General features: G+C 44.6%; 1 protein-coding gene across 3 annotated transcripts in view; it reads right to left on the reverse strand.

Annotated features, from left to right (window-relative positions):
* Nucleotides 1-12: 12 nt before the first annotated feature.
* LOC124046031 (6-phosphofructo-2-kinase/fructose-2,6-bisphosphatase-like) overlaps nt 13-27494 on the reverse strand; it is a 28513-nt gene continuing 1031 nt past the window's right edge. Inside the window, exons 2-14 of one of the 3 annotated variants that reach the window (XM_046365972.1) lie at nt 16379-16504; nt 16157-16250; nt 6400-6466; nt 6005-6079; nt 5755-5811; nt 5535-5656; nt 5020-5227; nt 2927-3073; nt 2573-2677; nt 1891-2020; nt 1652-1714; nt 1518-1582; nt 13-1408 (exon numbers count right to left, since the gene is read on the reverse strand). In XM_046365972.1, coding sequence (XP_046221928.1) covers nt 1349-1408; nt 1518-1582; nt 1652-1714; nt 1891-2020; nt 2573-2677; nt 2927-3073; nt 5020-5227; nt 5535-5656; nt 5755-5811; nt 6005-6079; nt 6400-6466; nt 16157-16250; nt 16379-16504 — 1319 coding nt within the window. In that variant the 3' untranslated portion in view covers nt 13-1348. Of the gene's footprint in view, nt 1409-1517; nt 1583-1651; nt 1715-1890; nt 2021-2572; nt 2678-2926; nt 3074-5019; nt 5228-5534; nt 5657-5754; nt 5812-6004; nt 6080-6399; nt 6467-16156; nt 16251-16378; nt 16505-19004; nt 19172-27494 lie in introns of those variants that run through there. The other 2 variants (XM_046365973.1, XM_046365974.1) reach the window with 2 other exon arrangements.

Genomic DNA, 27494 nt, shown 5'->3' on the forward strand with positions numbered 1-27494 from the left:
TCACAAAATGTCTCCAAATATAATATTTCTTTATTCATTTAAAGGCCCAGTACAGTCAAATGTGATTTCCCTGTGTTTTATATATTTCCACATTATGAGGTTGGAATAATACTGTGAAATTGTGGGAATGAGGTGGCAGGTAGTCTAGCGGTTAAGAGTGTTGGACCAGTAACTGAAAGGTCGCTGGTTCAAATTCCTGGAGGTGACTAGGTAAAAGATCTGTTGATGTGCCCTTGAGCAAGGCACTTAAACCTAATTGCTCCTGTAAATTGCTCTAGAGAAGAGCATCTGCTAGATGATAATCTCCTTTTAGTGTAAGAACTGTTCGAAAAGACTGCCTGAAATTTCAGCCTGTTTTGGTGGGATGGAGTTTGTCCTGCCTGGTGACGTCTCCAGGTGGCAAATTAGTTAACAGACCAATAACAAAGCCAGTTCCAAACCTCTCTGCTAAATAACATCTAGTTTTCAGTTTTCCCTTCCCCAGTCAGACTACTCACGGACAGTCCTATCATCATTCTTGCTTGAGAAACCAGTCTTAGCTAAGAATCTATTTTTGTTTCTTTAAAAAATGGTTTTTAAACAATCACAGTAAGGTACATAAAACAAATAAAAACAGCTGCATTAGACCTATAACACTTCAATAGAATGGATTACCTTTTGAGCTTTACTTTCAATTAAGTATGATCATTTATCCTGCAGCCTAATGTAAGAATTGCCTGGGAAAATGTTTGATTGACAACATGTTGGGCCACTTTCACACTATGCCAAACTACTTCTGACACCACCTGTCTGACTGCGCCTCAGTAAATGTCTGGTATGAGACACCAGGGTCAGAGTGAGCAGACCGAGGCATATTGCTTGTACATTATAGGTCAATAAACAACACATGCTCATTCAGTAAGTTGCCACGGAGGAGGAAGAAATCAGTCAATTTTCCCCCTCAGTGTTTCCATATGCAGTGGGGTTTGTCATATTTGATCTTGTATTCATCCAGTCTTCTCCCTTGTCTTCCCCCCCCCCTTTGCCCCTTGCTGCCTTTGACAAGGTTTAATCTGAAAAGGTACGCAGTCATAACTGATTGAAAATAATGTTAATAGCATCATTATTGTCCTAGAGTCCATCTCCTCTAAATCAGGGGTGGCCTACTCCAGTCCTCGAGGGCCTGATTGGTGTCACACTTTTTCTCCATCCCTAGGAAACACAGCTGATTAATCAAATTTCATTCTAAACTGAAGATCATGATTAGGTGATTATTGGAGTCAGGTGTGTGAGCTGGGGCTGGGGCAAAACTGTGACACCAATCAGGCCCTCGAGGACTGGAATTGGCCTCCCCTGCTCTAAATCATATTCAAAAGTGGTCAGGAATAGTCTTCAAGGCCTCTTCTGGGTCTCTAGATACGTCCACATTCTACAACAACAATAAAACAAATGGAGTCAGTGTTAGATTTGTGGAATCTATTATAAAAAATAAACAAATATTGTGCTTGCAATAAATGTACATGTTTTGTAAAGCTCACCCCAGGTCTCTCTCTGTGCGTGTTGACTGCCTCAATATTTAGGAAAACATGCTCCACTTTACATCCTGTATCAGGAGCGAAAGAGCCATGAGTGAATTTGAAATTCTGAAATTATTCATTTGACAACAACTTACCATAGGCCACCGGTGTAAGTTTGAGCGCCGTATGAAGAGGACATTTTAGGTATGGCAACTCGTCTGGGGAGAGAAAAGGATGTACGTCTTAAGACCTAGTCTCTCCTGACAGCCTTGCAGCCAGCACACATGCAAGATTTGGTTCTGGGTGCTGAGATCATCTTTGACCTGACAAGCGTCATTATCTTAAGACAATACCAAATAAACCCATGTATTGTTGAACTGTTGTCCAACTGTACCTGAGGTTTTGTCTAGTAAGTAGGCCAACAGACAACGCATGACAGCTTGGTGACACACAACCAGCACATTCTCCTGTCTCTCCAGCTCCATAATCACTGGCTCCAGACGGTGGACCAGGTCTTCATATGACTGTAGTAGAGAGAAGAAAAAGAATCGGACCAAAAAATACTTTTCCCCACTATTGCACCAACCTGAACCATACCATGCAATACATTTTCTTTCTTGCCTTTCCAGCTCAGCTTGGCTCAGCATTGTGAATCAACCCAGAGACAGATAATATGGGTATGTTATGAATTATCTTCCCCAGTCACTCAGATCCACCATCCACCAAGTGTCACCTGAAATATTTCATTACAGTATTGTTGCAAATTGGAATGATAGCCCCGACCGGGACTCGAACTCAGTGGGTTCCTGCAACTGTCAGTCCAACACCTTAGCTGTTTCACCGGCAGATTCAAATCTCTTGACAAGGTAGTAGCTAGGTGTTGTACTAAGATCGCTAGGTGTTGGAGTAAGATCGCTGGGTGTTGGAGTAAGATCGCTAGGTGTTGTACTAAGATCTCTAGGGTCTGTACAGTACTAAGGTCGCTACAGTATGTCTGAGAGTAATGTACAGTGTATGTATGTTTTGTGTGTATTTGGTGAGCAATGGAATGTGTGGTGAATTAAGACGGGTCCTACCTCACCCTTGGGGTAACGGTAGCGGTACTTGTCCTGGTCTCTCAGTGCAAACTCCTCTGGGTGGTTGTCCTGGATCTCCTCATACGTCATCTCCTCACACACACCCTGACGAGGAACGGACGGTGCAAGGAAGTGGTCAATGAGTGGTACAGGCACGCACTATGATGAGTAACCTATCCTGAGACCCGAAAACTTCCGTTAGCTCATCGGGTTAATGCCTTATCTTTAGCTCAGTAGGCTACTACATACAGTCTTATGGTGTACAGGTGACCCAATTGGTCACACATTCACTGTGAACTGTATATACACTCACATAAAATGTAAGCTTAAACTCAGAAGTAAACATTGACTTACTGCATCAATCTCGTTGAGAGCCTTCCACTGCTCATAGGGGATCCCCAGATGCTCTGCAGTCTGGATGGTCCTCTTCATATGACTGGTCCACACCTTCAGATCCTTTATATGCTGGCTCTTTATGAAGGTTCCCAGGGCAGTGGCATACTACAGGGGCAGACCATGTTCACAGGGAATGGGGGTGATTGTTTACATAATATTTTGCTTTATTGTCCATTTTCTTTGCAGATAATAAAACTGTATATTTGTTCTTTCAACCTAACTCTCTTAGACATATTGTAAATGCCACATGCACCATGCTTTATGGCTTTCTCTTGTCTACTCAAGGGTGGGACTAATACATTAATACATTAAGGCATTGGGTGGAACAATAGAACAACTCATCAATGAATTTGGAAAGTATTCAGACCCCTTGACTTTTTCCACATTGTTACGGTACAGACTTATTCTAAAATGGATTAAATAACAAATGTTCTTCAATCTACACACAATACCCATAATGACAAAGTGAAAATAGGTTGACACATTTTTGCAAATGTATTAAAAATAAAAAACAGAAATACCTTATTTACATAAGTATTCAGACCCTTCGCTATGAGACTTGAAATTGAGCTCAGGTGCATCCCGTTTCCATCATCCTTGAGATGTTTCTACAACTTGATTGGAGTCCACCTGTTGTAAATTCAAATTGATTGAATATGATTTGGAAAGGCACACATCTGTCTATATAAGGTCCCACAGTTTACAGTGCAATATCAAAGCAAAAACCAAGCCATGAGGTCAAAGGAATTGTCCGTAGAGCTCAGAGACAGGATTTTTGCTGAGGCACAGATCTGGGGAAGGGTACCAAAAAATGTCTGCAGCATGGAAGGTCCCCAAGAACACAGTGGCCTCCATCATTCTTAAATGGAAGAAGTTTGGAACCACCAAGACTCTTCCTAGAGCTGTCCGCCCTGCCAAACTGAGATATCGGGGGAGAAGGGCCTTGGTCAGGGAGGTGACCAAGAACCCGATGGTCACCCTGACAGAGCTCCAGACTTCCTCGTGGAGATGGGAGAAACTCCCAGAAGGACATCTCTGCAGCTCTACACAAATCAGGCCTTTATGGTAGAGTGGCCAGACAGAAGCCACTCCTCAGTAAAAGGCATATGACAACCCCCTTGGAGTTTGCCAAAAGGCATCTAAAGGACTCTCAGACCATGAGAAACAAGATTCTCTGGTCTGATGAAACCAAGATTGAACTCTTTGGCCTGAATGCCAAACGTCACATCTGGAGGAAACCTGGCACCATCTCTACGGTGAAGCACGGTGGTGGCAGCATCATGCTGTGGATATGTTTTTCAGCGGTAGGGACTGGGAGACTAGTCAGGATTGAGGGAAAGATGAATGGAGCAAAGTACAGAGAGATCCTTGATTAAAACCTGCTCCAGAGTGATCAGGACCTCAGACTGGGGCGAAGGTTCAACTTCCAACAGGACAACAACCCTAAGCACACAGCCATGGCAATGCAGGAGTGGCTTGCAGGAGTCTCTGAATGTCCTTGAGTGGCCCAGCCAGTGCCCGGACTTGAACCCGATCGAACATCTCTGGAGAGACCTGAAAATAGCTGTGCAGTGATGCTCCCTAATCTACTTCACAGAGCTTGAGAGGATCTGCAAAGAAAAATGGGTGAAACTCCCCAAATACAGGTGTGCCAAGCTTGTAGCATCATACCCAAGAAGACTCAAGGCTGTAATCGCTGCCAAAGTACTGAGTAAAAGGGTCTGAACACTTATGTAAATTAAATATTTAATTTCTGTATTTATTTTTTGCACAAAACTGTTTTTGCTTTGTATTGTGTGTATGTGTGTATATTGATGAGGGGGGGGGGGGGGGGGGGGGCGTTTAATCAATTTTAGAATAAGGCTGTAACGTAGAATAATGTGGAAAAAGGGAAGGGGTCTGAATACTTTCCGAATGCACTGTATATCTGGATTAAAACAATAATGTCATATTAGTCTCTGTTGACAGCCTTAACATTAGAATGTTCACGGATTAGGTTCTGGGGGGGCGAGATACATGTCATAAAGACCGAACCTGTGTGGCCTACTGACCTTATGACCCCTGGGAGAGAGTCCGGAGTCTCCCCCAATGCGACCCAGCAGGTTCATATTGCTCTCCCCGTGGCGGCTCAGGTAGATGGAGCGCGGCGTGACATGGATGTTCATGAGGTAGTAGACTATCCGGCTCTGGATATGGTCCCGCACACAGTTCACCAGGTACCTAGAGCCCACGTTGAAGATTTTGATGTAAGACAGGCGCCTTTGTAGGGGAAATATAGAGAGAGCCACATAGGGAGACAATTATTCTCTCCGACAGGTGCATGACACGATTACATGTAGGGGAAATATAAGGAGACAGAAGAAGAGATGGATTTTTTGTTAAGCAAGTCTTTTTTTCAGTTGAGTTCTTACTCTTTCTCTAATTCATGGAGAACAGCTGTTAGCGTAAAGCTTGGTCCCAGATTTGTTTGTGGCAATGACCATACAGGAGTTGGCCAGACAGCACAAACAGATCAGGGACCAGGCTGGTTGGCATAATCTCGGAAGCATCAAGGACAGAACTCTACCTGTCTTTCTCATCGTCCAATGGCACGTAGGTTTGCTTGTAGCACTCGATACGTTTCAGGAAGTCTGCCAGTGCCTCCTCCTTGTCACAGTTCAGATAGTCTGGGCTGCTCACCTTCACATCCTGGGACAAATGTCAGTGTCACAGTGTAGAGTTTAACATCTTAGAAACATAGAACCCTCTGGTATTTGAGAGTGAAGTTTGAGAGGAGACTTTCTCACCGCGATATTCTGTGCAATGATGTCTGGATCATCACAAATGGACTCCACAAAAAATACCTGTGAGGAAAATTCAGTTGTTCAGAGAAAGTGAGCAGTGTTCATTATTCCAAAGTTTTTTTTTTCTAGAGTTCAAAATTGAGGTTTAATGTATATCACCATCTGAATATGTATCTAGCTGGTGCAGTTGTAGAACAGTTGTTTATTAATGATATATAGTAGCAGTTACAGGACTGCCTGCACCTGAACCTGCCTTATAGCCTTTTTCCTTGGCAAAGCTCACAATGGAGACCCTCCTCTCCCGTGTTGTGTTGGTGGCATCAAACACCTGGAGGGAAGAGGACATTCCACTCACTGTCGCAGAACTTTGTGGACTCTGATGCTAGGAGGAACTCTGATGCTAGGAGGAACAGTGGGCACAGTGTATTTATTTAACCATTATTTCATCTGTAACTCCCATAGTGGTCATAATCCCTTTTTACCCAGGAGGACCTTGGGAGTGTACAGTATTTGATGTCCAGTGTGTCTGTACAGTATGCGTGAAGTTCAATGCCCTGAGTACTGTCATTTTCACTCATATATGAGGTATGGTGTGTGTCTGTCGACTGTCAGCTCAGAGGGACAGTTTTAAGTTGTCCTCTTACTCACAGCTACTTGTCCATGTTCCTTTGAGAAGTAGATAACTACATCTTTAAGGGCATTTGAAGCACAGGCCCTGAGAAAGAAAATACAGGGCGAAATCATTGGATTAACAAACCACAGAGAAGGTAAATCGTACAACACAAAAGGACATAGCAAATCAATTGTTACATAATACTACACATAAACCACCACAGTCCTAAGGAGCCTTCCTCTGCCCAGGCGTTGCTGATGCATGCCAGATCTTACAATACCTGGACAGGTATTTTATGTATCAGCTAACCACATCATATGTTATAGCAATTTGTCAGTCGATGACAAAACTGATGACGTGGGCACGCAAACATTGGCCGGTGCAGTAGGAGAACGCTGCTATAGACTGTGTCCGAATTGTCACACCACAAATTTGAGATCAGAATTTTAACAACCACAGTGTAAGAAAGCCTGTTTCTTTATGCACTCAATGATGACGTCCCAGCTATCACAGGCTGGCAGAGTGTTTAGTGCATTACCAAGTGCAGCTCGCCACCTACTGCTGTGAACACAAATGTCAGTTTTGGACATTATTTTCTTTCTGACCAATTTATTAATCACTGTACGCGAGTACCAAAACTGTATGTAAGGTATACGTTTCTCCGATGATAGTTGTCAATAGTTTAAGAATATTTTCATCATTATTACAGCATTATGTGTCTCGTTTTTATGCAAGCTTTATTTTCGCCTGTAATTGTTAGCTGGTTAGTGTAATGTTGCTAGCTACTTGTATTTTAGTTTCAGTCATTGGATTATTATAACAGATGAGTTGTATCTTGTTTGTTACTGCTAAGTGAATGTGCCTCATCTTAGTATTGATGCCATTGTATTCATGTTTATTATTTTCAAACCACATCTTGTATGGATACATTTACATTTAATTGGATAATCACAGCTGAGTGACATGGCACAGAAGTGCAAACATTGTTCATCTCCAATCAACATTACAGAACCCTAAACTGAGGAACTGTCTCTTTCACCGTCTCTCTAATAGTGTAACGCCCAATGCGGGAGATGAGAAGCAGGTACAGGGAGTGAACCATTCAATATAGACGGACATGCAACGGAACAAGAACAGCGTCTGGACAGAAACACGACAAAACAATGCAACTTCAGGGAACAACACAAGAGGAGCAGACACACTACCGTTCAAAAGTTTGGGGTCACTTAGAAATGTCCTTGTTTTTGAAAGAAAAGCACATTGTTTGTCCATTAAAATAACATCAAATTGATCAGAAAGACAGTGTAGACATTGTTAATGTTGTAAATGACTGTTGTAGCTGGAAACGGCGGATTTAAAAAAATGGAATATCTACATAGGCCTGCAGAGGCCCATTATCAGCAAACATCCCTCCTATGTTCTAATGGCACGTTGTGTTAGCTAATCCAAGTTGATCATTTTAAAAGGCTAATTGATAATTAGAAAACCCTGTTGGAATTGTTAGCACAGCTGAAAACTGTTAACTGCTAATTAAAGAAGCAATAAAACTGGCCTTCTTTAGACTAGTTGAGTATCTGGAGCATCAGCATTTGTGGGTTCAATTACAGGCTCAAAATGGCTAGAAACAAGGGGGAAGTTTCAGAAGTTTCTTCTGAAACTCTTCTGAAACTCTTCTGAGGATCTGTTGACCCATGCCAAATATTTTCAGTCTCCTGAGGGGGGAAAGTTTTTTTTGTTCCTTCACGACTGTCTTGGTGTGTTTGGACCATGATAGTTCGTTGTCTCGACCCGCTCCACTACAGCCCCGTTGATGTTAATGGGGGCCTTTTCCTGTAGTCCACAATCACCTCCTTTGTCTTGCTCACATTGAGGGAGAGGTTGTTGTCCTAGCACCATACTGACAGTTCTCTGACCTCCTCCCTATAGGCTGGCTCATCGTTGTTGGTGATCAGGCCTACCACAGTTGTGTTGTCCGCAAACTTAATGATGGTATTGGAGTCGTGCCTGGCCACGCAGTCGTGGGTGAACAGGGAGTACAGGAGGAGACTAAGTACACACCCCTGAGAGGCCCCAGTGTTGAGGATCAGTGTGGCAGACGTGTTGTTGCCTTCCCTTACCACCTGGGGGCGGCCTGTCAGGAAGTCCAGGATCCAGTTGCAGAGGGAGATGTTTAGTCCCAGGGTAGCTTAGTGATGAGCTTCGTGGGCACTATGGTGTTGAACGCTGAGCTGTAGTCAATGAACAGCATTCTCACATAAGTGTTCCTTTTGTCCAAGAGCAGTGTGGAGTGCGATTGAGATTGCATCATCTATGGATCTGTTGGGCCGGTATGCGAGTTGGAGTGGGTCTAGGGTATCCGAGAGGATGCTGTTGATGTGAGCCATGACCAGCCTTTTACAGCACTTCATGGCTCCAGACGTGAGTGCTACAGGACCGTAATCATTTAGGCATGCTACCTTCGCTTCCTTGGGCCCAAGGACTATGGTGGTCTGCTTGAAACATGTAGATATTACAGACTCGGTCAGGGAGAGGTTGAAAATGTCAGTGAAGACACTGCCAGTTGGTCCGCGAATGCTTTGAGTACACGTCCTGGTAATCCACCTGGCCCCGCGGCTTTGTGAATGTTGACCTGTATAAAGGTCTTGCTCACATCGGCTTCCGAGAGCATTATCACACAGTCATACAGAACAGCTGGTGCTGTCGTGCATGCTTCAGTGTTGCTTGCCTCAAAACGAGCATGAAAGGCATTTAGCTTGTCGGGTAGGCCAGCGTCACTGGGCAGCTCGTGTCTGGGTTTCCCTTTGTAGTTCGTAATAGTTTTCAAGCCCTGCCACAGGGCGGCAGGGTAGCCTTGTTATTCCCTAGGGAACTGCAGGTTGCCTCGGGAAGGCACTTGAACCTAGCAGACTCAGACACCTGCTCACCACGCAGCATCTGAGGGAAACACGACACGACAGGGCGATACATAGACACAGCACGGTGAACAATAGACAAGGATCCGACAGGACAGGAACGGAAAACAAGGAGAGAAATAGGGACTCTAATCAGGGAAAAGGATCGGGAACAGGTGTGGGAAGACTAAATGATTGATTAGGGGAATAGGAACAGCTGGGAGCAGGAACGGAACGATAGAGAGAAGAGAGAGAGGAAGGGAGAGAGAAAAAGGGGAACGAACCTAAAAAGACCAGCAGGGGGAAAATGAACAGAGGGAAAAGCAAAATGACAAGACAATCTAAGACAAAACATGACAGTACCCCCCACTCACCGAGCGCCTCCTGGCGCACTCGAGAGGAATCCTGGCGGCAACGGAGGAAATCATCAATAAGTGAACGGTCCAGCACGTCCCGAGACGGAACCCAACTCCTCTCCTCAGGACCGTAACCCTCCCAATCCACTAAGTATTGGTGACCCCGTCCCCGAGAACGCATGTCCATGATCCTACGTACCTTGTAAATAGGTGCGCTCTCGACAAGGACGGGAGGGGGAGGGAAGACGAACGGGGTGCGAAGAAAGGGCTTGACACAGGAGACATGGAAGACAGGATGGACGCGACGAAGATGTCGCGGAAGAAGCAGTCGCACAGCGACAGGATTGACGACCTGGGAGACACGGAACGGACCAATGAACCGCGGAGTCAACTTACGAGAAGCTGTCGTAAGAGGAAGGTTGCGAGTGGAAAGCCACACTCTCTGGCCGCAACAATACCTTGGACTCTTAATCCTGCGTTTATTGGCGGCTCTCACAGTCTGTGCCCTGTAACGGCAAAGTGCAGACCTCACCCTCCTCCAGGTGCGCTCACAACGTTGGACAAACGCTTGAGCGGAGGGAACGCTGGACTCGGCAAGCTGGGATGAGAACAGAGGAGGCTGGTAACCCAGACTACTCTGAAACGGAGATAACCCGGTAGCAGACGAAGGAAGCGAGTTGTGAGCGTATTCTGCCCAGGGGAGCTGTTCTGCCCAAGACGCAGGGTTTCTGAAAGAAAGGCTGCGTAGTATGCGACCAATCGTCTGATTGGCCCTCTCTGCTTGACCGTTAGACTGGGGATGAAACCCGGAAGAGAGACTGACGGACGCACCAATCAAACGACAGAACTCCCTCCAAAACTGTGACGTGAATTGCGGGCCTCTGTCTGAAACGGCGTCTAACGGGAGGCCATGAATTCTGAACACATTCTCAATGATGATTTGTGCCGTCTCCTTAGCGGAAGGAAGTTTAGCGAGGGAATGAAATGTGCCGCCTTAGAGAACCTATCGACAACCGTAAGAATCACAGTCTTCCCCGCAGACAAAGGCAGACCGGTAATGAAGTCTAGGGCGATGTGAGACCATGGTCGAGAAGGAATGGGAGCGGTCTGAGACGACCGGCAGGAGGAGAGTTACCCGACTTAGTCTGCGCGCAGTCCGAACAAGCAGCCACGAAACGGCGCGTGTCACGCTCCTGAGTCGGCCACCAAAGCGCTGGCGAATAGACGCAAGAGTGCCTCGAACACCGGGATGACCAGCTAACTTGGCAGAGTGAGCCCACTGAAGAACAGCCAGACGAGTGGAAACAGGAACGAAAAGGAGGTTACTAGGACAAGCGCGCGGCGACGCAGTGTGCGTGAGTGCTTGCTTAACCTGTCTTTCAATTCCCCAGACTGTCAACCCGACAACACGCCCATAAGGAAGAATCCCCTCGGGATCAGTAGAAGCCACAGAAGAACTAAACAGACGGGATAAGGCATCAGGCTTGGTGTTTTTGCTACCCGGACGGTAAGAAATCACAAACTCGAAACGAGCGAAAAACAACGCCCAACGAGCTTGACGGGCATTAAGTCGTTTGGCAGAACGGATGTACTCAAGGTTCTTATGGTCTGTCCAAACGACAAAAGGAACGGTCGCCCCCTCCAACCACTGTCGCCATTCGCCTAGGGCTAAGCGGATGGCGAGCAGTTCACGGTTACCCACATCATAGTTGCGCTCAGATGGCGACAGGCGATGAGAAAAATAAGCGCAAGGATGAACCTTATCGTCAGACTGGAAGCGCTGGGATAGAATGGCTCCCACGCCTACCTCTGAAGCGTCAACCTCGACAATGAATTGTCTAGTGACGTCAGGAGTAACGAGGATAGGAGCTGACGTAAAACGTTCTTTTAGAAGATCAAAAGCTCCCTGGGCGGAACCGGACCACTTAAAACACGTCTTGACAGAAGTAAGAGCTGTGAGAGGGGCAGCAACTTGACCGAAATTATTTAATGAAACGCCGATAGAAATCAGCGAAACCTAAAAGCGCTGCAACTCGACACGTGACCTTGGAACGGGCCAATCACTGACAGCTTGGACCTTAGCGGAATCCATCTGAATGCCTTCAGCGGAAATAACGGAACCGAGAAAAGTAACGGAGGAGACATGAAAAGAGCACTTCTCAGCCTTCACGTAGAGACAATTCTCTAAAGGCGCTGTAGAACACGTTGAACGTGCTGAACATGAATCTCGAGTGATGGTGAAAAAAATCAGGATATCGTCAAGATAGACAAAAACAAAGATGTTCAGCATGTCTCTCAGAACATCATTAACTAATGCCTGAAAAACAGCTGGCGCATTGGCGAGACCAAACGGCAGAACCCGGTACTCAAAATGCCCTAACGGAGTGTTAAACGCCGTTTTCCACTCGTCCCCCTCTCTGATGCGCACGAGATGGTAAGCGTTACGAAGGTCCAACTTAGTAAAGCACCTGGCTCCCTGCAGAATCTCGAAGGCTGATGACATAAGGGGGAAGCGGATAACGATTCTTAACCGTTATGTCATTCAGCCCTCGATAATCCACGCAGGGGCGCAGAGTACCGTCCTTCTTCTTAACAAAAAGAACCCCGCCCCGGCCGGAGAGGAAGAAGGCACTATGGTACCGGCGTCAAGAGACACAGATAAATAATCCTCGAGAGCCTTACGTTCGGGAGCCGACAGAGAGTATAGTCTACCCCGAGGAGGAGTGGTCCCCGGAAGGAGATCAATACTACAATCATACGACCGGTGAGGAGGAAGGGAGTTGGCTCGGGACCGACTGAAGACCGTGCGCAGATCATGATATTCCTCCGGCACTCCTGTCAAATCGCCAGGTTCCTCCTGAGAAGTGGGGACAGAAGAAATGGGAGGGATGGCAGACATTAAACACTTCACATGACAAGAAACGTTCCAGGATAGGATAGAATTACTAGACCAATTAATAGAAGGATTATGACATACTAGCCAGGGATGACCCAAAACAACAGGTGTAAAAGGTGAACGAAAAATCAAAAAAGAAATAGTCTCACTGTGGTTACCAGATACTGTGAGAGTTAAAGGTAGTGTCTCAAATCTGATACTGGGAAGACTACCATCTAAGGCAAACATGGGCGTAGGCTTGTCTAACTGTCTGAAAGGAATGTCATGTTTCCGAGCCCATGCTTCGTCCATGAAACAACCCTCAGCCCCAGAGTCAATCAAGGCACTGCATGTAGCACCCGAACCGGTCCAGCGTAGATGGACCGACATAGTAGTACAGGATCTAGATGAAGAGACCTGAGTAGTAGCGCTCACCAGTAGCCCTCCGCTTACTGATGAGCTCTGGCCTTTTACTGGACATGAATTGACAAAATGTCCATCAAATCCGCAATAGAGGCACAGGCGGTTGGTGATCCTCCGTTCCCTCTCCTTGGTCGAGATGCGAATACCTCCCAGCTGCATGGGCTCAGTCTCTGAGCCAGAGGAGGGAGATGGTTGCGATGCGGAGCAGGGAAACACCGTTGACGCGAGCTCTCTTCCACGAGCTTGATGACGAAGATCTACCCGTCGTTCTATGCGGATGGCGAGAGCAATCAAAGAGTCCACACTGGAAGGAACCTCCCGAGAGAGAATCTCATCTTTGACCACTGCGTGGAGTCCCTCCAGAAAACGAGCGAGCAGCGCCGGCTCGTTCCAGTCACTAGAGGCAGCAAGAGTGCGAAACTCTATAGAGTAATCCGTTATGGATCGATCACCTTGGCATAGGGAAGCCAGGGCCCTAGAAGCCTCCCTACCAAAAACTGAACGGTCAAAAACCCGAATCATCTCCTCTTTAAAGTTCTGGTAATTGTTTGAACAATCAGCCCTTGCCTCCCAGATAGCTGTGCCCCACTCTCGAGCCCGGCCAGTAAGGAGTGAAATGACGTAAGCAACCCGAGCTCTCTCGCTAGAGTATGTGTTGGGTTGGAGAGAGAACACAATATCACACTGGGTGAGAAAGGAGCGGCACTCCGTGGGCTGCCCGGAGTAGCAAGGTGGGTTATTAACCCTAGGTTCCGGAGGCTCGGCAGGCCAGGAAGTAACAGGTGGCACGAGACGAAGACTCTGGAACTGTCCAGAGAGGTCGGAAACCTGAGCGGCCAGGTTCTCCACGGCATGGCGAGCAGCAGACAATTCCTGCTCGTGTCTGCCGAGCATGGCTCCTTGGATCTCGACGGCAGTGTTACGAGCATCTGTAGTCGCTGGGTCCATTCTTTGGTCGGATCCTTCTGTTATGCAGGTGAATGAGGACCCAAAAGCGACTTGGCGAAAACAGAGTCTTTAATCCAGTAAAGTAACTTTACAATCAAAAGGCATAATTCTACTCGTAATGACGAGAACAGACTGGAGACTTGATCAAGAACTGCAGGTTGCCTCGGGAAGGCACTTGAACCTAGCAGACTCAGACACCTGCTCACCACGCAGCATCTGAGGGAAACACGACACGACGGACTAGTAACCAAAAAGTTGCAAATTCATATCCCTGAGCTGACAAGGTACAAATCTGTCGTTCTGCCCCTGAACAGGCAGTTAGCTTTGTATGCATCTCTGTGTGTGGAGTGAAGGTGGTCTCAAGTTTTTTTTTTCTCTGGTTCCACATGTGCCTACTGGTAAAAATGTGGTAAAACTGATTTAAGTTTCCATGCATTAAAGTCCCCGGCTACTAGGAGCATCACTTCTGGGGGAGTATTTTCTTGTTTGCTTATGGACTTATAGAATTGGTTGAGTGCGGTCTTAGTGCCAGCATCGGTCTGTGGTGGTAAATAGACAGCTACGAATAATATAGATGAGAACTCTCTTGGTCGATAGTGTGGTCTACAGCTTATCAAAAGGTACTCTACCTCAGCGAAGCAATACCTTGAGACTTCTTTAATATTAAACATCGCTCACCAGCTGTTATTGACAAAAAGACACACACCCCCACCCCTTGTCTTACCAGGCGTAGCTTCTCTGTTCTGCCGGTGCATGGAAAATCCCGCCAGCTCTATATTATCCGTGTCGTCATTCAGCCACGACTTGGTGAAACATAAGATATTACAGTTCTTAATGTCCCATTGGTAGGATAATCGTAAGTCATCCATTTGATTTTCCAATGATTTCATGTTCGCAAGTAGGATGGCAGTGGGAGTTTACTCGCTCGCCAGATTCTCAGAAGGCAGCCCGACCTGCATCCTCTTTTCCTCCATATTTTCTTCGTGCAAATGATGAGGATTTGGGCCTTTTCCCGGGAGAGCTCGTTAAAGGAAAAAGCTTCTTCCACTTTGTGGTGAGTAATCACTGTTCTGATGTCCAGAAGTTATTTTCGGTAGCAGAAACATTATGTACATAATAAGTACAAAAATATAAACCATATAAAAAATATAAAAAATAGCACTAATGGTTAGGAGCATGTAAAACGTCAGCCATCCTCTTCGGCACCATCTTAACAGCGTCCGTCTCCTTTACACACCCCTGGTGTGGTTCCCTAACAAGTTCAATTAACACTTTTAGAGTTGATGCTGTTAGACGTTCTCAGTGTTATGAGATTTTTTTGTTAGTGAATGTGAATGTGACCATATATTAAACATTTCATAAGGCCTTTAGTTATGGCCTAGTTATCCTCAACATTGTGGTCTGAAAATCCTGTCTTACGGGCCACATCAGACATGCAAGTCACAATACACTGGTTTGTGAAGTGATTAGTGATTCCTATTGAAATCCAAGCAGAGGGAGGATATTCAGCAATTGGAATATTTTATCACCCACAACCTGCATTCAAAATGGGGTGAGGTGAAGGACTTGACAAATAAGATTACCCAACCCATCTAAACTGGAACAACCATCTCGGTAACAATAAGTCCAACCCCTACAAATTGTATTGTTTAATATAAATTAATAAATCAATGTGCATGAGGAAGCACAGATATTAAAACTAATTATTATAAAAGTAAACCTGCAACAAAGCATGCTGGGAAATATGATAATGAAGACCCTCCCATGTGTTTTTTACTAAGAGTTTTTAAAATGTAATTTATTTAACTAGGCAAGTCAGTTAAGAACAAATTTGTATTTACAATGACAACCCACTGTTTCTAGGCTAACTGCCTTGTTCAGGGGATTCGATCCACTAGCCTTTCGGTTACTGGCACTCCAACACCCTAACCACTAGGCTAGTTAACGGAAATGAACTTAACACAGTCGAGTCATAACACCATGCAATGTTGATTCCACTGCGATTGAAAAAAACACTTCATATATTCACCACGTGGTGTCAATTTCCCTGGTGTTAACCCCACTAGAATCAACACTCAGATATAGCACTCAAAAATATTTACCTCAACACCGAGATTTGAACACTTGCAAATTTGCTGTGAACCCTTTTCCCTATATACTGTTGTGCACTGCTACTTTGACCACGCACAAAAGGTAGTGGAAAAGTCTAGCATTATAGGGAAATAGGGTGCTAGTTCAGACGCAACCATAGCTTCATAACATAGACAGAGCAACCCGTCAAACCTGCAGCATCACGTACTTGCGAATCTGCATGGCCTCCTCATTGTCCGGTCTGAAGAACTCAAAGCTCTTGTAGCTCTGGACTTCCCTGCGATACTGGCCCAAGTTGAAGACTAGACGATAAGATGATAGACAATAGGGGCCGGAGAGTGAAAGACCATCAACTCCAGTCCTCAGTGACGTGCATGGGCATTCAAGCACCCCTCAGATCATTGAACTTGGCTAGTGTGTGTAAACTGACCTTTTGTGGGAACCCCTATCCAGTTGAGGTAGCGGGTGAGCTTCTTGGATATGTATGTCTTCCCCCTGGCAGGCAGTCCAACCATCACAATCAGAGTGGGGGAGTTGGTGAACTGAGGCACGGAGGCTGGGGATAAACAAGACAAACACCATAGGAATCTATTGTACATGCCTGGTGGGTAAATAGAAGGGTTATCTATGAACACTTTGACAACGGCACAACTCAATGGTGGGAGTAAACACTACATTCAAGTGTGTGTGTGTGTGTGCGCAAGCATAATGCTCTCACCATCTCATCAAGAGAGGGCACCAGGGGAGAGAGAGCTAAAATATCAGTAAACCAGGGCACACCTATCAGATCTGCTCCTGAGTGGAGGTGCAGTCTAAGGCACTGCATCTCAGTGCTAGAGGCGTCACTACAGACCCTGGTTTGATTCCAGGCTGTATCACAACTGGCCGTGATTGGGAGTCACATAGGGCGGTGCACAATCGGTCCAGCATCGTCCGGGTTAGGGTTTGGCTGTCATTGTAAATAAGAATTTGTTCTTAACTGACTTGCCTCGTTAAATAAAGGTTAACTAAATAATAATAGAAATACAAGATCTCCCAATGGAATTGATTGAGTCATCATTGTTACCATGCTATGTCTTACCAGAGGTATACAAATGTGTTCTGCATAATAATCATGGCCCAAGTAATTAGTCAACTCCTTTGAGAGTGTAGTCCTACCTCACTATACCCTGAGCACCACAGAGTATCCCATGCAGTCAGTCACATGGGTGACAACACCACCCTGAGGACAGTACAATACCAGCATCTTGTTCAGCATGCGATTTCATCATAGAAAGACAAAAACTGAAACAGAAGTGTTCCACGGGATATATTAGACCAGTCAATAAAGTCAAGCTCAAACTGCATATATCCATAAACTCCAGATATAATTTCTCATTTCAGAAATTTAAGCAGCTCCACTTACTCTAGCCTACTGACGGTCGATACTAATAGTGGCTAATATTTAACATGATAGAAATAGGAAACAGAGAAAGTCTGATAGCCTAGAATATATAACATTCGAGAGTGCCCATTCCTGCAAGTTAAAAGGGCCGTACAATTTAAATTCTCTATAATGTCACAGCATTTTATAAACTTTACTGTGGGAAAGTTGATATGATATGCTTTAGTTTGCTGCCATAGGACTGATTTCACATTTGTCTCTAGCGATTAGAAGGTTAAAGAGATTTAAAACAAGTGTCATCTAGGTATACAATTCCCTATCCAAACGGCTTACTCATTAACCAAGCTCTTATCAAGTTGTAAATTACATTGCATGGAGAATGGTGTAATTTCTATTTTTAAAAACATTCATTATTTCCTCTCGCAGAAAGGTGGTGGAATTCTTAGGGAATTAATTCAAGGTCAGAATACACATCTCTGCCACACCGTCATTTCTTAGATCTCCACCCCGAATTAATAGCGGGTGAATAGCATGCTATTCTCATGCTTAAATTCAAGGTCAGAATACGCATAATGAGAACATTTGGGACCATTGACATATACGCTTCACCTGGGTCACAATCGGGCCCCTAAGCGGGATGATTTACAGTAGGAGAACCAGGATATATAGAAGGATGATCCAGGTCCTCCCTGTGTACTCTGTATGAATGGTGACTGACTGCAGCGTCGGCATAAAGTATCCAGTGGTGTAAAGTACTTAAGTAAAAAATACTTTAAACACTTAAGTTGTTTTTTTGGAGGGTATCTGTAATAACAAAAAATGTACCTCACTAAAGAAGAAAATAATGTACTTTCTACTTTTTACATACATTTCCCCTGACACCCAAGTAAAAAATTGTCCCAGTCGTGTACTTATCAAGAGAACATTCCTGGTCATCCCTACTGCCTCTGATCTGGCGGACTACCTAAACACAAACGCTTCATTTGTAAATTAATGTCTTGAGTGTTGGAGTATGCCTCTGGCTATCTGTAAATAAAATTTGAACAAAATGTGTGCTGTCTGGTTTGCATAATATAAGGAATTTGAAATGATTCCATTTACTTTTAATACTTAAGTATATTTAAAACCAAATACTTTTATTAGACTTTTACTCAAGTTGTATTTTACTTTTACTTATTTCACTTGAGTCATTTTCTATTAAGGTATCTTTATTTTTAAAAACCATTTTAGTACTTTTTCCACCACTGACAGTATCCATGCCAATGGTGCCATCCATGCAAGTCACGGGACAGTGTTAAAGTAGGACAGCAGAGAGCAGCACTGTAATCCCAAGGCCCACTTATTCCATTGAGAGACAGATGCCTGCCATCGGCGTGATGAAGTTTATTCTCACGCACAGGGCATGGGGAGGAGAGAAGGAAGCTATATAGATATATGAGTGTCACAATATGAAACAATCAGTCTTAACTTGGCAACAAGAGCAACACTTGAACACTCATCCACCTGTTGTTTCAGATAACTTTCCCATGACTCGTACTAATGAATGAATTAAGAAGTTGAGAGGAAAGAAGCGAGAGAAAACAGACAGGAGAGAGGGAAATAGAGAGAGACCGAGAGAGAGAGAAAGAGAGACCTTGACAGAAAGCCAGGCTGAGTGGTTCTTCTCACTTACAGCCTCTCCTGCGATTTAGCTTGCAGCCTCCCATCCCCAACCATGGCACCCAGATCATGAGCAGCGGAGTCTGCGTGAGCTCATTCTTCTCCTGGTTTGTGGTCATGTAGGCATTCGGCAAAGCACAGACAGACAGAGTCATGCAACACAGCACAGTCCTCCCGGCCCTGTGCAGTGGAGCGAGTGTGAGTGTGAGTGTGAGCGAGGGAGACAAGAGGAGGAAGACAGAAGCTTGTTTCAATGAATTCTTGCACGGTCACCTGACTGTTGCCAAGGAGAACGAGGGGAAGTGGGAAGGTGAGGACCTCTAGGATAACGCCCCAAATGGCACCCGATTCTCAATAGTGCACCGTTTTTTGCCATGACAAAGGTTCCCTGAAGTAGTGCACTATGTAGGCAACATGGTGGATGTTGGGACATTATATATAGCTCTTTAGCTTAGCCTTGCTGTTTCACTGCTACTCAGCTGTTAGTGAGGTACATGGCCAGAGGAAACTCAAATATCCAGCCAGTAGGGAAGAGGAATCACACAGTCACACACATCTGTGTTGTGGTGGTGACATGGCACTAAAGCATTAAATATATCAGCCCTTTTGAGAACAAGCTCATGAAAAATGAACAGTTTAACCAAAGTTAACTCTCACTGTATAATGAACTGATCAGAACATTTTATGTCGTGATGCTATGGTTGATCTATTTCACTTGACAACATGCTGTATATATATCACTTGCGCTTAGAGACAGTGCGGTGTTACTCAATTATGCCACAAGGTGGCAGTTGGAAGTCAGAGTTCACAGCTCCCCTTGGAAACGTTGATCTAAAGTAGAGGAACGATCAACTGGCTCTGTTACTGATAGTGCAATGTCACCAGATGTGTGATTCCTCCTCTCTATTGGCTGGAGTTTGTAGTTTCCTCTAAAGTAGTGCCCTCTGGCCCTGTTCCTCACTAACTGCTGAGGAGCAGTGAAACAGCGTGGCTAAGGTACAGAGCTAGTGGACATCCCGAATGGCAACATATTCCCTAAACAGTGCACTACCTGAGAGCCCTATGGGCCATGGTCAAAAGTAGTGCACTGGTATATTTAAGCAACGAGGCAGTGTGGTATATGGCCAATATACCACGGCTAAGGGCTGTTCTTAGGTGTCACGCAACGCAGAGTGCTGGGATACAGCCCTTAGCCAGGGTATATTGGCCATATATCACAAATCCCGGAGGTGCCTTATTGCTATTACAAACTGGTTACCAACGTAATTAGTGCAGTAAAAACTCTGATATACCACGGCTGTCAGCCAATCAGCATTCAGGGCTCGAACCACCCAGTTTATAATTACATTTCGAAACAGTGTGGTGTTCATTAATTATGCCACAAGGTGGCATGTGAAAGTCAGAGTTCAAAGATAAACTGGCTCTATGGCTCTATGGCAAAAGAAACAGACAATATGTTTGCTGCTGTCTTTCAGCTCTGGTGCAATCATTCTCATTCAGACAATATCTGGTTTTGTTGACAGTAGTTCAACAAGTTGCTAAGGTAATAAGGCAACACGCTCTCACAGTCTCACGTTAGAATTTGACGTTCACCCATGTTTCTCAAATGACACATTTCAAAGTTGTTCCAAGTGTCAAATTTCAAAGTGTTTAAGATTAAGTTTAGGCATTAACTCCGAATGGTTAAGGTAAGGGTTAAGGTTTGGGATAGGATTAAAACAAAAATATCTAAAACAACTTTCTATCGCTGGATTCAAACATGCAACCTTTTGAACCAGAGCCAGATGCTTGCGCCCATCCACCATCCCCGTCCACAATGCCCTGCCAGTATCATGGGTGACCTGCCTGAATAAAGTACTAACCAGATTAAAGAATTAGACAGCCGACAGCCTTATATGAGACATGTGCAGTCCCTGATCTGATCTCATTACAACTCAATTAATCATTTACAAGCATTTTGCTACGCTACACCCGCAATAGCATCTGCTAAAGAAGTGTATGCAACCAATAACACTTGATTCAATTTAATCCAGTGGAATTTTAAAGGGAAGAGGATTATGGATTAGATCATGTGATAAATAGATCATATATCCTGCCAGCAGGCAGGGAAAATTGTTTGAAATGACTTCATGACAACAAGAGTACAACCAGTTGTAAACTGACATTTTCAACCAGCTTTGCCTGTATCCTCTGGCTGCTTATATATACAGTATCTTACACCTGACAGTTTTGTAGTCTTACATTTAGTGGCAACATTATTTGGATCATTTCCACTGTGGGGTTTGCTGTAACAATTGTGACTTACAACTTATCAAGGCTGAAATGGGCAAAAAAACAGGATACTGTTCAATAAAATTGTGGTCAAATTCTAGCAGAGACAGACAGACAATTAGTTTGTAAATGAGTCTGACAGCATCTTGGCCTGTGCCAGTACTCCCAAACAGGTAATGCCAAATAAAATACAATTTTATTGGTTACATGCACATGGTTAGCAGATGTTATTGCTGGTGTAGTGAAATGCTTGTGCCTCTAGTTCTGACATTGCAGCAATATCTAACATGTAATCTAACAATACCACAACAACTACCTAATCCACACCTATAAATATATGGATGAGCAATGACCGAGCTGCATAGACAAGACGCAAAAGATGGTATAAACTACATTATATACATATGTGATGAGACATTATTAAAGTGGTATTACTAAAGTGACTAGTTATCAATTTATTGAAGTGCCCAATGATTTCAAGTCTGTATGTAGGCAGCAGCCTCACTGTGTTAGTGATGGCTGTTTAACAGTCTGATGGCCTTGAGATAGAAGCTATTTTTCAGTCTCTCGGTCCCAGCTTTGATGCACCTGTACTGACCTCACCTTCTGGATGATAGCGGGGTTAACAGGCAGTGGCTCGGGTGGTTGTTGTTCTTGATGATCTTTTTGGCCTTCCTGCGACATCAGGTATTGTAGGTGTCCTGGAGGGCAGGTAGTTTGCCCCCGGTGATGCGTTGTGCAGACCACTCTCTGGAGAACCCTGCGGTTATGGGCAGTGTAGTTTCCGTACCAGGCGGTGATGATTCCTGATAGGATGTTCTCAAGTGTGCATCTGGAAAAGTTTGAGGGTTTTAGGTGAAAAGCCAAATTTCTTCAGCCTCCTGAGGTTGAAGAGGCGCTGTTGCAACTTCTTCACCACACTGTCTGTGTGGGTGGACCATTTCAGTTTGTCTGTGATGTGTACGCCGAGGAACTTAAAACTTTCCACCTTCTCCACTGCGGTCCCATTGATGTGGATAGTGTGGTGCTCCCTCTGGTTTTTCCTGAAGTCCACAATCATCTTTTTTGTTTGGGCGTTGAGTGAGAGGTTGTTTTCCTGACACCACACTCCGCGTGCTTCACCTCCTCCCCGTAGGCTGTCTCGTTGTTGTTGGTAATCAAGCCTACTACTGTTATGTCGTCTGCAAATTTGATGATTGAATTGGAGGCGTGCAGGGCCACGTAGTCATGGGTGAACAGGGAATACAGGAAGGGGCTGAGTACCCACCCTAGTGGGTCCCCAGTGTTGAGGATCAGCGAAGTGGAGATGTTGTTTCCTATCTTCACCACCTAGGGGCGGCCCTACATGGTCTCTGGACCTATTTGGGCGGTACGCAAATTGAAGTGGGTCTAGTGTGAAAGGTAAGTTGGAGGTGATATGATCCTTGACTAGTCTCTCAAAGCACTTCATGATGACAGAAGTAAGTGCTACGGGGTAGTAGTTATTTAGTTAAGTTATATAAGCCTTCTTGGATACAGGAACAATGGTGGCCACCTTGAAGCATTTAGGGACAGCAGACTGGGATAGGGAGAGATTGAATATGTCCGTAAACACGACAGCTGGTCTGCGCCATGCTCTGAGGACACGGCTATGGATGTCGTCTGGGCAAGAGTCATCCACGGAGAAGGTGAGCCCACAGTCTTTGGTAGCGGGCCGCGTCGGTTGCACTGTATTATCCTCAAAGTGGGCAAAGAAGGTGTTTAGTTAGTGTGGAAGCAAGACGTCGGTATCCGTGACGTGGCTAGTTTTCTTTTAGTAGTCTGTGATTGCCTATAGACCCTGCCATATATGTCTAGTTTCTGAGCCATTGAATTGCGACTCCACTTTGTCTCTATACTGACATTTCGCTTATTTGATTTCCTTGTGGAGGGAATAACTACACTGTTTGTATTCGGCCATATTCCCAGTCAACTTTCCATGGTTAAATGTAGTGGTTTGCGTTTTCAGTTTTGCGCAAATGCCGCCATCTATCCACGGTTTCTGGTTTTGGTAGGTTTTAATAGTCACAGTGGGTACAACATCTCCTATCCACTTCCTTATGAACTCACCCCCCGAAACAGCGTATACATCAATATTATTCTCTGAAGCTACCCGGAACATGTCCTAGTCCGCGTGATCAAAACAGTCTTGAAGCGAGGATTCCGATTGGTCAGACCAGTGTTGAATAGTTCTTGTCACAGGTACATCCTGTTTGAGTTTCTGCCTATAGGAAGGGAGGAGCAAAATGGAGTGGTGGTCAGATTTGCCGAAGGGAGGGTGGAGGAGGGTCTTGTATGCATCGCGGAAGTTAGAGTAGCATCGTGAGTGCTGCAATCAATATACTGATAGAATTTAGGTAGCCTTGTTCTCAAATTTGCTTTGTTAAAATCCCCAGCTACAATAAATGCAGCCTCAGGATATATGGTTTCCAGTTTGCATAAAGTCCAGTGAAGTTCCTTGAGGGCCGTCGTGGTATCTGCTTGAGAGGGGATATACACGGCCGTGACAACAATAATGAGAATTCTCTTGGGATATATTATGGTCAGCATTTGATTTTTAGGAATTCTAGGTCAGGTGAACAAAAGGACTTGAGTTCCTGTATGTTGTTACAATTACACCATGAGTCGTTAATCATGAAACATACACCCCAGCCCTTCTTCTTCCAAGAGAGATGTTCATTTCCGTCATCGTGACGCACAAAGAATCCCGGTGGCTGTCCCGACTCCGGCAGCATATCCCGAGAGAGCCATGTTTCTGTGAAACAGAGTATGTCGCAATCCCTAATGTCTCTCTGGAAAGCAACCCTGGCCCTAATTTAATCTACCTTGTTATCTAGAGACAGGAAATCAGCGGGTAATATACTCGGAATCGGTGGGTGGTGTGTGCGCGCCTCCGAAGTCTGACCAGAAGGCCGCTCTGTCTACCTCTTCTGCAGAAATGTTGTTTTGGGTCAGCCTCTGGAATCAGTGCCCGTAACACAGCTGGACATTCTTGTATCTTTAGTGTCAGACCTCATACCAACTGATACCGATTTTCCTAGTCGGCTACATTCTGGGCAAATAGAATTGTATGCCTATTGTCAGTTGGCATGTTAAAAAAGGTTATGTTATGTAACGTAATATTCTGCAGTAGCCTACAGACAGTGTTTATGCCTTTCAGTAATGATCACAGTGTCTAGATCTGTTTTTGTTAGTAGAGCCCAGGAGAGAGAGGAACATGCTATCCTTGCCGGCTGAGAGTTTGGCCTATTAGGAATTTAGTCTGGCCTCCCTGCTCCAAATAGAGTGACAGGGATAGACATTACTGTAGCAGCTGAGCTATGATTGGGCAGCAGCTGTAAACCACAGCTAAGTGCAAGTGTGTTCCTGGAAACACTGGGACCTCTCTCTCTCTCGCTCTCTCTCTCTCTCTGCTGTCTAAGAAAGCCTTTCACAACACACTGTTCTGAAGGACCACCATTGAAAAGTGTTTCTTCGAGTGGAGAGAGAGAGGGGAGAGAGAAGGATGGAGCCATAAGGGTGAGATTGAGAAATAATGCTTAAGTATCCATCATGATGTTTTAATGCACTTCAACTCTTTGATATTTACCAGAGCTGACTTCACTAAGTCCTGTGGATAAACTCTCACATTTTGCCAGTGCTGGAGTTTCAGAGAGCTGACAGAAATAATCCTAGCCTGGGGTGGCAGGTAGCCTAGTGGTTAGAGCGTTGGGCCAGTAACCGAAATGTTGCTGGATTGAATCCCCGAGCTGACGAGGTATAAAAAAAATCTGTAGTTCTGCCCCTGAACAAGGCAGTTAACCCACTGCTCCCCAGTAGGCCGCCATTGTAAATAAGATTTTGTTCTTAACTGGCTTACCTAGCTAAAAAAAGAGAACCCAAGATTAGAGTCATAGAGAGGAATCATCATTTGCACACGTTGGACAGACACTGTGGCAACACACCGGTCCATGTGGATAGAGGAAAAGTATGTCTGTATAATGTTGCATGTTCATATCTCTTTCCCAGTGAGAAAAACTGGTCGCAATGACATCAAAGCAACCTGGTTTCTGGTTGTAATGACATTACAGCCAGCTTACTGGGATATGACTTTACATACGTCTCTGGTGTATTTGCTCTAATATTTGCAAATATGTGTGTGTGTCTCTGTGTGCAAAGTGTGTGTGTGTGTGTGTTTGTGTGCACAGACACGTGTTCATCCCAGGTCTCTAAAGAGGAGACAGGCAGGTGTCAATATCTCCTCTGTGGCGTCCAGACCTGACCATTCACCGCGCCCCCGTCCCCGTCCCCCTCTCCCTAGCCCAGAGGCAGCCTACCTCATGCTCTGGATTCAGAGCTGGTACCCACAGCGGAAAAGTCTCATTGGGGCAGCTGCCTGCTGAGGCAACATGGGATCACAACGTCCTGTTCCCATCTTGCGTCTCACATTTCTGTGTCCCATACTGAGTTGTCATCATAACCTTTGGATATTACTAGAAGGGGTTCCGACATGAATTTCACATCTACTCAGTCCTGAAATATATTCTGCTGCTGTGTTGCTCTCCCTTCTTGCACGTGTTGCCTATGACAGACTGCAGGCTGTTCTCTCTCTCTCTCTCTCTCTCTCTCTCTCTCTCTCTCTCTCTCTCTCTCTCTCTCTCTCTCTCTCTCTCTCTCTCTCTCTCTCTCTCTCTCTCTCTCTCTCTCTCTCTCTCTCTCTCTACACACACAAAATGTTTACTTGGAACATAATGTACTTAAGGTGGTTGAGGTTCCATTCCATATGATGGCACGAGGTATAAGGATGGCAAGATGGTTCATGACATTTTGCAGTTGGTTGAGCAAGACAGACCGTCCCAGGACAGGCCCCAATGATCTGATCAGGTTCCATACGGGGAAGCATAAACATGTTTCCAGTGAGCTTGGAGGGTCCTGGTTGGGCAACTGGCCAAGTGTTGCTGACTAGCTTCATTCATTCACAGATAGTCTACTAGCATACTACACCGGTCCCGGACCATGTTAAGCATACTGTATGTCAACAGAGCACAGGACCAAAACTAATACTACTGGGTAGTTCAATGAAATTAGTGCATTTTGCATCCCTTTGATATTTTGAGTAGAAATTGTGCACCAATATTGACCACATGGAGAATTTAATCAATCAGCTTTTTAATATGAATCTTGACTCGTTAAAATGCCAAAATTCAGCAACCCTCTTTGACATAGTCAGGTCATAGTGTAAAAGCAGGTGAGCTGGTTCTACTCTTTTTGGCCATTTTGTGTTGTGGTGGAAAACTGAGCGGGTCGAGCATAACACGTCAACCCTGTTAACCCATACTGTACGTCCACAGGCTAGAAATATTTTAACAATTACAGTTTTTTTGTGTGAAGCTTGCATTTAATTGCCACTCCCTGTTGCCCACAACAAACTTCCATTACCCCTGTCAAAATGGGATTCATGGCTTATATAAGATGAAATCATCAACCCTGTTACGGTCAACCTTGTTACTTTATTTGGCACTTAGTACCCACTGGGCACACCAAGTCATTTCAATGTGGAAATTTAGGTCCAATTTGGTTGAGACGTTGATCAATGAGATTTCAACTTTTATTCACCCACTCAAAATACAGACAGAAATTTGTTGAATTTCCAAAAGTGTTATCACAGCGCTTTCAACCATTTAAAAGCACAACAAAGTTCAAATGTGAATGCAACGTCAGATATTTTGTATTTACTGTATTTAACAACTTACTGTGTTACTGTCTAATAGCATAACCAAATGACCTGGAATGCAATTGAGATAACATAAAAAATACATGGTGCAAGTGACCAATGCTGTTCAAACTTCTGGCAGATTATCATAGCAATTGTGAAGATCTCCGAAGACCTGCGACCTTTGCATGCTATCTTGAACATGCACACTTTCTATGATTACATAAGTAGTTACAGTGGGCTAACCTCAATGTGACTTAGCCTAATAAATCATTTATGTTGGATTTACTTCTCCATCACAACCAAACATCTACATTCAAGAATATGAGTAAATCTATTCCAACTTTAAATGCACTTTAAATAAAGTTTGATTTGATTTAGTTTAGTACTATTCTTTAACTTATATTTTTGGCTGAAATTAAGATGTGAATCCAACATATTAATGATTAACTTGAAGATTACATTTTAAATTAACCAAAGCTTGAAAACCTAGGCCTTTATTGTCTATGTTTAGTTGAAGCC

This window comes from Oncorhynchus gorbuscha, linkage group LG10 (assembly GCF_021184085.1).
Source record: "Oncorhynchus gorbuscha isolate QuinsamMale2020 ecotype Even-year linkage group LG10, OgorEven_v1.0, whole genome shotgun sequence".
Classification (NCBI taxonomy): Eukaryota; Metazoa; Chordata; class Actinopteri; order Salmoniformes; family Salmonidae; genus Oncorhynchus; species Oncorhynchus gorbuscha.